The sequence below is a fragment of the Chiloscyllium punctatum genome, chromosome 3, assembly GCF_047496795.1.
Source record: "Chiloscyllium punctatum isolate Juve2018m chromosome 3, sChiPun1.3, whole genome shotgun sequence".
NCBI lineage: Eukaryota > Metazoa > Chordata > Chondrichthyes > Orectolobiformes > Hemiscylliidae > Chiloscyllium > Chiloscyllium punctatum.
In genome coordinates this window covers 17,540,527-17,553,544 of record NC_092741.1, presented here as the reverse complement: position 1 = coordinate 17,553,544, position 13,018 = coordinate 17,540,527, and the positions used below count along the sequence as shown (strand labels likewise).

Sequence of the window (13,018 nt, the reverse complement as noted above, 5' to 3'; positions counted from 1 at the left end):
CTTGGAACTAGCACAGTTCCTCACATGAGTTTGGAACTTTTTTTAAAATTCTTTCAGCTGGTGAAACAGACAAAGCAATGATACAATTTGATCGGGAGAACATGAAAAATAACTCCTAAGGGGTGGAGAAGCAGGTGGACCTGGGTGTTAATGGGCTTCAGTCATGACGAGACAAATTGAGAACACAGTTAATAAAGCATACAGTATCCCAAATGTTATTAATATGGACATGAGTTAGAGAGCAATAAGGCTATATTGATTTGTGTAAGACATCAGTTTGGCTTTAGCTGTAGCATTGCTGAGTCCTGGGTAGAACAGGAGAAAGTGAGAACTGCAGATGCTGGAGGTCAGAGTCGAGAGTGTGGTGTTGGAAAAGTGCAGCAGGTCAGGCAGCATCAGAGGAGCACGAGAATTAACAATTTTGGCAAAAGCCCTTCATCAGGAATGAGCCTTTGCCTGAAACATCGATTCCCCTGCTCCTCAGATGCTGCCTGACCGGCTGTGCTTTTCCAGCACCACACTCTTGATTCTGGGTAGAGCACTTTAAGGAGGAGTGAAGAAAAGATTCACGAAGATGGTTACAGGGATGAGGAAATTCAGTTACCAAGATAAACAAGGGAATTTAGGAATATTTTCCTTGGAGGAGAAGAGATTTGATAGAAGTATTCAAAACCATGAGAGGTATGGACAGAGTATATTTGGAGAAACTATTTCTGCTTGTTAAGTGACTGAAAATGAAACAGCACAGATTGAAAGTAATTGGAAAATAAACCATCATGCAGCTGTTAAGATTTGTGAAGGATACCAAAGTACAGTGGCGATAATAGGAAATTAGACTTCTTTGCAAAGGAACCACGAGCTGGCATGCTGATAGAAGGCAAGAGAGCGGCATTAAGTGAATAACTTAAAAAGCTGCCAGAGACAAGATTGGCCAAAAGGCCTCCTTGCGCATTCTCATAACTCTGATCTATGGGGATACACTATACAAATCAAAGACTGCATCTATGTAGAAATAACAACTTGAGAACAAACTATTTGGGGATCTTGATCAGATGGGCCAATGGGCTGAGGAATGGCAGATGGAGTTTAATTCAGATAAATGTCAGGTGCTGCATTTTGGAAAAGCCAATCAGAGCAGGACTTACCATCAAGTGTATAAGATCCAGGGAGTGTTGCTGAATAGAGACCTTGGAGTACAGATTCAAAGCTCCATGAAAGTGGAGTCGCAGGTAGATTGGATAGTGAAGGAGGAGTTTGGTATGCTTGCTTTATTGGTCAGCGTATTGAGTATAGGAGTTGGGAGGTCATGTTGCAGCTGTACAGGACATTGGTTAGGCCATTTTTGGAATAGTGTGTGCAATTCTGGTTTTCTTCCCATTGGAAGGACATTGTGAAACTTGAAGAGTTCAGAAAAGGTTGACAAGGATATTGCCAGGGTTGGAGGATTTGAGCAAAAGGGAGAGGTTGAATAGGCTGGGGCTGTTTTCCCTGGAGCATCGGAGGCTGAGGGGTTGACCTTACAGATATTTATAAAATCATGAGGGACATGGATAGGATAAATAGACAAGGTCTTTTCCTTGTAGTGGGGAATCCAGAACTAGAGGGCATAGGTTTAGGGTGAGAGGGGAAAGATTTAAAAGGGACCGAGGGGTAACTTTTTCATGCAGGGAATGGGGAGTGTATGGAATGAGCTGCCAGAGGAAGTGGTACAATTACAACATGTAAAAGGCATTTGTATGGGTATATAAATAGGAAGAGTTGAGAGGGATATGGGCCAAGTGCTGGCAAATGGGACTAGATTAAGTTAGGACATCTGGTTGGTATGGAGGAGATGGACCAAAGGGTCTGTTTCCATGTTGTACATTTAGAGTCATAGAGATGTACAGCATGGAAACAGACCCTTCGGTCCAACCCGTCCATGCCGACCAGATATCCCAACCCAATCTAGTTCCACCACCACCCTCTGTCTTCTATCTTTGAGCCAGTTCTGTATCCAAATGACTAGTTCTCCCTGTATTCCATGAGATCTAACCTTGCTAATCAATCAGTCTCCCATGGGGAATCTTGTCGTACGCCTTACTGAAGTCCATGTAGATCACATCTACTGCTCTGTCCTCATCAATCCTCTTTGTTACTTCTTCAAAAAACTCAGTCAAGTTTGTGAGACATGATTTCCCACACACAAAGCCATGTTGACTATACCTAATCAGTCCTTGCCTTTCCAAATACATGTACATCCTGTCCCTCAGGATTCCCTCCAACAACTTGCCCACTACTGAAATCAGGCTCACCGGTCTATAGTTCCCTGGGTTGTCTTTATTGTCCTTATTAAAGAGCGACACCACGTTTGCCAACCTCCAGTCTTCCGGCACCTCACCTGCGACTATCGACGATACAAATATCTCAGCAAGAGGCCCAGCAATCACTTCTCTAGCTTCCCACAGAGTTCTATAACTCTAATTAATCTCTGCTGGCATTTACCTTCCACACCATTCTGGGAACCAGCTGCATTGTTCGTTATGTTTGGAGGAATGGACAGACATCAAAAAACAACTGGTCACATAACCAGCCCATTTAGGTGATGCTTTATTTTTCTTTTGAGGGAGGTTGGTGAGAAAGAATTTGAAAACTTTTTACCCCACAGCCTATTTAAATGGTATAAATGTGTTTATTTTTTTCAAGCAGCAAATTGATTACATTATCTTGTTAATCAACACAAGATTACATGATAAACCAGCATTTTAACACTAAGCAAAAGGGGTAGGACATTACTGATCAATATTATACATAAAACCTTCATTTCTCTCCCTTCACTCAGTTACATCAATTTTCCCTTTGACTTCTTTGGAAGCCTTCAGTTTTATTTTTATAACATACACAAATAAATGTAGATTCCAGTTAGTGCCACATTGATGCTCTCTCCATTTTGACCAGAGTCTCCCAGGGAGCTCTCCATTACTTAAAATGGCATCACAGATAAAGGAGTCCAAGCGTGGAATCAACTTTCAGATCACCCACAGTCAAAGACATATCTAGATACTCACCAGAGCTGGGAACACCCTCCTCCAGGTTCACCCACAGTCAAATAAACTGCACTTTCCTGCCCCTTCAACCTACAACCTGAGAATGCTCCTGTCTGGGACCAGGTGCAGCCCAAAACTCCAGCCAGCGACTAGCCACAGAACACCATCAGCCTAAACACCAGCACCATCTCCACTTCAAGCCCACTAACCTCATCCATGGCACAAATTTATTCTGGGCTGTCAAACCCTCAGACCAGTATTACACAGAGTTAATATTGGATTCTTTAACTGTTATGAACATTATATATACACGCAGTGGTGAGCAGTTGGGAAGTAAACCTTGGCGGATTATTTTTCCCCTCTCATCTATCCTCAGGGATGACTGAAATCTCAGCCTGTGAATGCTTGCTACTGGCAGGAAATCCCAACTAGGAACAGAAGGTATTGATTCAAAACCTTAACAGTTTCTCTCTCTCTCCACACATGCTGCCAGAGCTGCTGAGGTTCTCCAGCACTTGGTTTTTATTCCCAATCTAAATGTACAATCCATTCAAAACAAAACCTACTAGTAAAGATCCCCCATCCCCAAACACTAAAATTCAAATGTGTAATATTTTATTACATTTATAGTTTCATGTGTAATATATATTCAGTTTCATTTTCTTAGCTGTTCCTTTGAAAGATAGGATTGAGGTGGTACTTAAACTAATGTTTAATGCATATTTTCAATTGGAAGGGCATTAGAGCAGAAAAACTCAAATTATTTTAGTGACAATATATGAAGCAATTTGGAGTGGAGGGAGTAAGTGGGAAATGGTCAGGTGACACACTTACTTGAGAAGGCAGGGTTTGAGTGCTGTGTGAATAGGATTTAAAAGGCAACTTGGAATGAGCCACTGAAAATTAGAGTTAATTTGAGGAAAAGGTAGAGCCATGGGCAATGTCTGATTGAGTACTCCCATGATAAATCTGAACCTCTTTCCTCTCAACTACCAAAGCCAATTGGCAGTTGTCTGTATTGTGTAATCCAGCAGTTGAGTGGTTGTAACTTTCTACCCCAACCTCTAGCTATAATTACCACATTCTGCTATGCTGCAGAGGGAAGAAATTCAGGATTAGGAATTGGTGAGAGAAAGCAGGGACATGAACATAGGGTTATGGGAGTGAAAAGAGTAAACTAACACCAGATAATTGCAAGTAATCCAAACAAAGCTTGAATGTGAGATACAAGTTTAGAATTTAAAAAAAATCAATGTTTGTCGAGTCTTGCTGGGGCACAATAGTTAGATGTTCAAGGCCAGTATACCAACAAAGTTGCAACAATGTGAATCACTGAAAGGGTCCAAATTGATTTGTCTGTTTCAGCTTCTTGGCAGCGGATGATAAAACTTGGATGTTTCCAGGATAGGTGAAAATTGGCCAGAAGGGTACTCAATCCTCATCTTGGACACAAACTGAGTAAAATCAGAAAACTGGAAAAAGTTCTTTTTTCCTTTACTTGTGTCTTGATGACTCTGTTTAAAAGTGCAAACATTGTACAGGAGGCAGGAGTGGGTGAAGGGAAACCAGGAAGTCATGGTTGATGGCCACTTAAACAAGGTCCTATTGAGAGACTAGCCATGTACTTTATGTCGTGGCTGCAGGCCTTGTTCAGACAATTGCATTGTGTTTTATTGTCTCCTTAAGAAATCAAGCATCCCGTATCTTTCTGGGGTTTCAGGTCTGGCTCCTTCACTGGCTTCACCTCTTCTTCCTTTTTATCCTTAGCCTAAAAGGAGATGAAAATGTATTAAATGTCACATTCTATGTGAGCTAGTCATGCAGACACAGCCCTACAATCAAAGTTCACAATTAAAACAGGAACTGGTCTCCAAAAGAGGGCAGAATACGAACAGTTAGAGAACGACTTTTGGTGTACTGTACTTATTGTTAAGCAGGAAAGGATTTTTCTTCCACTCTTAAAAATTACTGTGAATTAATAATAAAAACATTTTTGGTCCTTGGTTTATAAAATAGCTCATGCCTCACTGCAAAACTATGCACTTTCTCTGTAGCTGTAACACTATATTCTGCACTCTCGGAGAAAGTGAGGACTGTAGATGCTGGAGTATCAGAGTTTAGTGTGGAGTGCTGGAAAAACACAGCAAAACAGACAGCATCCAAGAAGCAGAACAATTGACATTTTGGGCATAAGCCCTTCATCAGGAATGAGGAGTCACTCCTGATGAAAGGCTTATGCCTGAAACACAGGTTCTCCTGCTGTGCTTTTCCAGCACCACACTCTCGACATCATATTCTACATTCTGTTCTACTACCCCAATGTCTTTAGGTATGATTTGTCTGGTTAGCACATAAAACAATACTTTCAATTTATGTCAGTACATATGGCAATAATAATTTAAATCAAATATCCCAGTGAGGAAGAAAGATTCAAGAAAGGTGATAACTTCCTTAGTTAACTGGAGTCAGTTTAAGGACAGCATCAAATTGAAAGAAACCATTATTATTTGCCATATTGTGTTAAATCAGTATTGGGAAGTTTCAAAAGTCAAAATATTACCAAAAAAAAGAGCAAACCAGCAAGTAACATGAAAATGGATAGCAAGAGCTTCCTTAACTATATGAAAAGGAACAGCGAGACCAAAGTAAATATATGCCCCATAGAAAACAAGTAAGGGGAAATAATAATGGGGAGCTAGGAAATGACAGAGGAGTTGAATGAATATAATATATCAGTCTTCAAGGTAGTCTTTAGCGGCAAGATGGAGACTAGAAGCTAGGTGACAACATGGCCTGTTGTACTGAACTTTTCCTCCTGCAATGCTGGATATTTTATTACTCTATTGTCTATGCTCTTGTAAATGAACAAAGCTGTGCTGAAGGACAAGCCAGCGCTGCAATTGGCAACATCTAAACTTTTCCCTACACTCATTGAGTATATGCAAAAATAAAGACTTTTTCTATTCTAGAGAACACTGACAGCATTTCAAAAATACCAAATAATCTAAATACTAAAAGTGGTAAGGAAGTAAATTTAATAACTTGAGAAGAAGCATACAAGGGAAACTCATGGGTCCAAAGGCCAATAAGTCCCTGTGGCTTGCATTTAGAATTTTCAAGGAAGCAAATAGAGATAGTGGTTGCACTGGATGCAAACTTCAAAGATTCATTAAATTCTAGGTAAGTCTGAGGATTGGAGAACTACCAATGTGACAATTTTATGCAAAAAGGAAGGGAGACAAAGCTAGGTAACTATAGGCCAGAAGCTTACCATCTATCATTAGGAAAACATTACGAGTCTATTATAAAGAAGGTACTAGCAGAGAATTTTGAAGCAATATAATCAAGTAGAGTCATTATAGAGTCAAAGGACAAATCATGCCTAATAAATGTATTACAGTTCTTTGAATGAACAAGTAGAATAGATAAAGGGGAACCAGTGGACGCAATATATTTGGATTTCCAAACGGCATTAAAAAAGATACTGCATGCAAGGCTATTTAAGATAATACCCCATGACACTGGAGGGAGTGTATTTGCAAGGATAGAGGATTGGTTAATAGAAGACTATTGGTATAAAGGAGGCATTTTTGGAATGGCAATCTGTAACGAGTGGAATGTCACATGTATTAATTAGTTGGATGACAAAAGTACATCTATCCTTATCACTGGGCAGCATGGTGGCACAATGGTTAGCACTGCTGCCTCACAGTGCTAAGGACCTGAGTGCAATTCCAGCCTCTGGTGACTGTCTATGTAGAGTCTGTATGTTCTCCCAGTGTCTGGGTGGTTCTAACAGGTGCTTTGGTTTTCTCCCACAGTCCAAAGATGTGCTGGTTAGGTGCATTGGCCATGCTAAATTGCCCATTGCTCAGGATAAGTGGGTTAGCTGTGGTAAGTGTGGGGTTACAGGTATGGGTTGGAGGGGGTGGAGACGAAGTCTGAGTGGGATACTGTTTGGAGATTTGGTGCAGACTTGATGGGCTGTCTAGCATCTATCTGCAGGGATTCCATGATCAAGTTTGCAGATGGCAACAATAAATGGGAAGCAATTGGTGAGGATTATTCAGTCTGCAGAGGGATAAAGACAGGTAAAGTGATTGGCCAAAAAATGTAGGAAAATGTGTGGTTATGCACTTTGTCACAGAGGAACTGATTAATTAAATGGAGAAAGACATCTAAAACTTACAATACAGCAGGGTTTTGGAGTCTGCATCTACTAATTACAAAAGGCTGGGCATCAAAGTTCAGCAGATAATAAGGAAGGCAATAGAATGTTGGTTTTATTTCAAAGGAAATGGAGTATAAAAATAAAGTGGTCTTACTAAGATTATACAAGGCACTAATCAGACCACATGTAGGACATTATGAAGTGTTATTTCCTTTATCTAAGGAAGTTATACTGGTAATAAAAACAATTCAGAGAAGGTTCATGAGACTGATACCAGGTATAGAGGGACTGTCTTTGAGGAAAGATTGAGTAGGCTAACTCCGTACTCATTGGAGTTTAGAAGAATGAGAGGAGACCTTACTGAAACTTACAAGGTTCTTGGGGGTCCTGACCCTTGTAAATTCTGACAATTCATGTTCAAATGTGGGAAAGCCTAGCAGCAGACAGCATAATCTCAGAATAAAGGGTCACACATTTCATACTCAAAGACGAGGAGGAAGTTTTTCCTCACAGATGGTAGTGAGTCAATAGAATTCTTTACCATAAAAGGCTGTCAAGACAGGGTTGTTAATTATTTTTAATGCTGAGAGATAGATTTCTAAGCATTATGGGAGTCAAGGGTTATGATGATAATGCAGGAAAGTGGAGTTGAGGATTCTCAGATCAGTCATGATCTCACTGAATGTCAAAGCAGACTCAATAGTCTGAATGGTCTACTTCTGCTTCTACATCTCATCAGTTGTTTAGCTCTTTTGCTGAATACACTTGGTTCTTTCAGGGTCTCTGATCCAACTCTTTCTTTAGTACACCAGTGGCTACACTTTAAAGCAACTCAATGAGGCAAAGTACTGGCGGGGGGTGGTTTGTTGGGGGGGGGGGGGGGGGGGGGGGTCGTGGGGGAAATGTCCTGAAAGGCACTAAAGACGTGCAAATGTTTATTTTCATCTTCCAATTTCTGGCAAGGGCTTTGATCCTGAGCTTTGGTTTATACTTCTCATGAGTAATTACTACTGGTTGAGGTCAGCTCATTAAGACAGGGTGAGATCAATCGTGAGGCCTTCACAAGTTCAAAACCCATTGGCATGAACCCATCCAGTCAATAGGTGACAGGATCACATATTAACAGATAGCCCTTCCTACCTTGTCATCCTTGGGGCCTTTGGTAATATCGAAAGCAGCGTACACATCCTGGCTCCACTGACTACTGAGTGCTGGAAGTTCAAATGACTGGGGCTCCACCAAACCATAGTTTGCTTTCAGTTCCAGCTGTGGAGCCTCTTGAGGAACTTTCTGGAAATAGCTTTAGAGAAAAAAAAAAGGTGCATAATATAGATTAGCCTTCTTTGGTTACCTATTTCAATCACGCAAGAACATCTCTCCTTAATCATAAAGGTGCCCTTGCTATTAATTTATCATAACCAAACCCCTGAACAGCCTCATTCAGGTATCAGAATCCCCCAGTTGATGGGCTTTTGCATGAAATAGAAATCAGTGAGTGAAGTGGTTAGTCAGTCAGATTGAAAGACTAACTCGAGGTTGCCAAAGGCCTGATTCATCCTGCGACCGTTACACAGGCAAGGCAGCGTAATGGTGATCCAGAGAATGGGAAGATCGAGTCTCTCTATAGCAGTGTGACAATCTCTAGTTTATAAATTAAAAGTAAGTGTCAGTAAGGAGACTGCGAGGATTGTCTTTTAAAGACCCAACTATGGTTCAGGAATACTCAAGGGAAGGCAACCCAGAGTCCTTATGTGACTTCAGTTCATCACACTTAACTATTCTTTTGTTATAATATAATATATAAAAGATGATGTTGCCAATGGTAAGAATAAACTTACATGAACCCATTCTCTCTCTGACACTTTTCTAGAGTGTTTCTGATGTATGTTCCCAACTTCCTGAAGAACAAGTGCTCGGATGGCTTGGCTGTTGATCCTGGCCCCTTTGTTTGACCATATTCCTTGCATAAAGCCTCTGCCTTGGAGTAATCTACAAGAATAAACAAAAATGTGGAGGAAACCACTTCCTAATCTTTCACATGTCACTTACAGTTGGATAACAACAGGAAGCCTGGGAATCATTTTATTCCCAACTTTACATCTATTTGCTCCTGGATTAAAACCAAACAGTTGAGAGGTATGCAAGACGCTCAAGTAACAAGTGAAGCTTTTTACGCTCTGGATATTTTCTAGGAAAGGGTGCGTTTTGCTAGCTACTTGGTCAACTTGATCCCTACTATTCTGTTCAGGATCACAAGATTCGGTACTAATTTCAAGCCTTTGCTCTACTCCTCTCTGTCACATCCTAGAGAGATCCTATTTAGGTCTGGGGTACTATGCTGAAAGTGGGCAAATTCCTAAGCTGCATGGAGAAACTGGAATTCAATGTTTTTAAACAAGTTGTCTCTGCACTGCCCAATAATACTGTCAAGTTTTGGCCATTAACATGCTGATGTGATCTCCAATGTTCACCTGTAACTGAGCTTACTGGGGACACATAGGCTGGTTTGCCTTTCCTCTGCGTACTGGGCATCTTTCAGCCTTCATTCAGTGGCTGCCACATTACCAAAGACTTCAAATCATTGTTGGTGAATGAACAGTGTGTAGTAAGCAAAGCACTTTGGAGACACAGTAAGTGCCTCACACACCACTTAAAGCACATGCACTGAGGACAAAGTCTAGAGGGAGATACAGGCCCTGGCAGTCTGAGCCTCGGCTCTACCATGGCTATACACCACATGATAACTACAGTGTCTTTGTAAATGATCTCCTGATGTTTTTACGGAAAGTGGAGAAGTATTGAGTCAAGTTCCCAAGCATGGGATCAGCTTTAATCTCGACTGTTGCAGCCAATCAGGAAATAGCCCCAATGAATAGATGTTATAATGAACAGTTCAGTCATGCTCACAAACAAAAGCTGAAGGTGATAATCTCAAACAAAATTAATTCCATTAAATAGGCACGCATCATAAGCACAATACTCATTTAGGGGTGTCTTCCCAGCCAAGATAATTGACCAGAAAGGTCAGCATATGAATGTTAGATGAGTCTAGAGTATTTTCAGTCAAGACTGCCGAACTAATAACAATCCACTCTTCATACTCACACTTCTCTGCTTCTTGCAGTGAGCGGATGGCTTCCCCACATTTGTCACTGGCCAACAGTGTCTGGCCATTGTAACAATATGCCTGTAAAGAACAAGCACATAACATTGACTGGATGAAAAATCCATACATTATAACATTGGTTAAAAATAACTAGATAGTTTTAACCTGAGAAGCATCAAATGCTCCCGTGAGGATATGGTGGATCCAGCCCAAGGTCAACAGGCAAAGGACTCTCTTGCCTGATTAATGCTCACTGTCACCTACCCCGCAGTGCCATGAGAGCCCTTCCCAGCACAGTAGGCTGCCACAGGTAAACCTCTTGTGTGATCCTTTATTTGAACAAGAGAACACTATATTAGAGCTGGAGAATTCGGATTGTATTCACAAAAGCCACACTCTTTGACTTTCTGTAATTCCCCACTGGGAATGTGACATGCAGTTCAGCAACATCTAAATAAGTGTTTGCACCACAGATATGTGCCTGGTAACCAAATTCAAATGAGAAAATGCCAAAGAAACAACAAAATTATGGGGCCACAAAACCTAGGAACACCATCAGTTCCCAAAAACCACATAGAAGCAAGTTGTAGCACTCAACTGCTCATTGTGGCCAATCCTGCTGTGGAGCAAAATGGAACATCAGCACTCATGAGTATTTCATTTTTATTGCTAGAAACTTTATTTATTTTCATTTTATTTAGTGTGTGCATTGAGGCAGAACCAAAACAAAAAATCTGTCAGCAGCTAGATGGAGTTCTTTATTCTCACCGTGAAGTTTAGTCATTGAGTGTTATTGTTCAGACAGTGAAATAGCTGCAGTCTGGATAATTCTACACCCATTTACATTTGGTGGCTGCACAGCACCCTTGGCCAATCTGCAATGAGTTTGAAAGGAACCACTGTTGCCACAGGAAATCAAAGCTGGATCAACAGGTAGTAGGGTCTACAACGAATCTGGTTTCTAGCAGATTTTCCTTTCCAGCAAATCCATCTGCCATAGATCCTCAGCTGTTACCCCCCTAGTGCGGTGGGTTTAACCATATGGGATGGAATGAGGAAAGGCACACTGCTGATGGATTTAGGAAGTCACTAAGGACAGGGTTGGTTTACAGTAGATCATCTCCAGTCAGGAGCCAGGGAAGGGGAGTTGGCTGAAGAGTGATTGTGCTAAAGTATGTGGTTGAATTGTATATCAATAAATTTGGTGTGGACCGACTGGTACCATCCAGGAGCACATCATTCTACAGGTGTGATCTGATGGCAAGAGCAGGGGTTCTAATCATCTTGGCTGGTGATCCTTACAAGGAATAAGCCAGTTTACTGAAGTTGTTGTGAGATTGTTTAATGAATGGTGGTGCAGGCTCGAAGGGCAGAATGGCCTATTCCTGCACCTATTGTCTATTTTATGCCACCTTGATGAGGTGTATTTATAATCGGAGGGTTCTGTCAAGGCAAGCACCTAAATAAATAAGGCAGGAATCGTGCTTCAGATTCTGGCCATCATCCAGATTTGGAGAACATGTGAATAGGTGTAAACCAAGCAAGTTTTTGACAAAGAAGCAGAAGCTATGATCAGGTCCTCACATTAGCCACTTTAATTGCAAACGACCTTCAAAGGAATATCAAAATAGGTTAATTTGCCTCAATCTTATTGCCCTGTACAATATATTGTCCAATGTCAAAATATCAAGAGTTTCCCTTTCTGGGTCACTGGTTGCACTGACCTGCAGGGTGTACATGGTCCTGCTGGAAACCGACAAATAGGCTAGCCCAGGTACAGGTCCTGGGCTCAACCCTGTTCAAGTTGTACACCAACACCTTATAACAACCTAGTCCCAGAGGTCTCCCTCGCTGCAGGCAATATCTCCTATGGCATAGGGCCTCAGAATTTTGCAGCACTGAAAGATACATTCCAGTGACATTGCAAAGTAGGCATCTACAACTGAGCACCAATAGACAGAGTCTCTAGCACATTTAATCTTCCACCCTCATACCTCTGGCAAAGAGTTAGCATTCTCATTGTGCCACCCATCAGTAGCTGAGTTACATTGGGGAAGCAGTGATTCTCCTCACAAACCAAACTCCACATGCCTGCTCTTGAAGAATCCCTGTATCACAGAACCAAAACCCATTAATAATTAGATCCTTTTGCACAAATCCATTAGTCATATAGAAAAGCGTTACAGAAATTCGTTCTTATCCAGCAGAGCAATTAACTATCCAGAGGAGGAAAGGCATTTCCTCCAAAAAACTGCTACTCTGATCAGCCCCTCAGATCCAATCTCACATTTCAGGAATCAATGAGTGGGCACCAAACATCATACAATTAGCAACTGACTGCTTGAATTTGCTGGTTTAACACTTACATAAGCCAGGTAGAAGGAGTTTTTAAGCTGTAAATACTTCCTCCATTTTGCAGTGTAAGTTGGATCCAAGGTGGTAAGAGTGTGATCTAAAGGTGGAAAATCAGATGTAAACTACTATCTTCAAATAAAGTCAGTTCCACTTTCATTATCACTCACTTTACCATTTCATTCCTTGGAACTTAGTTTCTCCGCCTCTAACCCATCCTGTTTATGCTCCCTTACTCACCACCCTACATTTCTAATGCACAAAAGACACCATATTTCTACCTCGAGTCATCATTAAAATGGAACATTGGTATAGCGATTGTCCACAATGGGAGTTCACTTCTTCATCAATCAGCACTCTCCTCAT

At 41.2% G+C, this 13,018-nt stretch overlaps 1 protein-coding gene across 1 annotated transcript in view; it reads right to left on the bottom strand.

Annotated features, from left to right (window-relative positions):
• Nucleotides 1-2,648: 2,648 nt before the first annotated feature.
• Nucleotides 2,649-13,018, bottom strand: part of brox (BRO1 domain and CAAX motif containing) — a 43,123-nt gene continuing 32,753 nt past the window's right edge. Inside the window, exons 8-12 of the mRNA XM_072550718.1 lie at nucleotides 12,667-12,752; nucleotides 10,300-10,381; nucleotides 9,033-9,183; nucleotides 8,335-8,494; nucleotides 2,649-4,791 (exon numbers count right to left, since the gene is read on the bottom strand). Coding sequence (XP_072406819.1) covers nucleotides 4,705-4,791; nucleotides 8,335-8,494; nucleotides 9,033-9,183; nucleotides 10,300-10,381; nucleotides 12,667-12,752 — 566 coding nt within the window. The 3' untranslated portion in view covers nucleotides 2,649-4,704. The remainder of the gene's footprint in view (nucleotides 4,792-8,334; nucleotides 8,495-9,032; nucleotides 9,184-10,299; nucleotides 10,382-12,666; nucleotides 12,753-13,018) is intronic.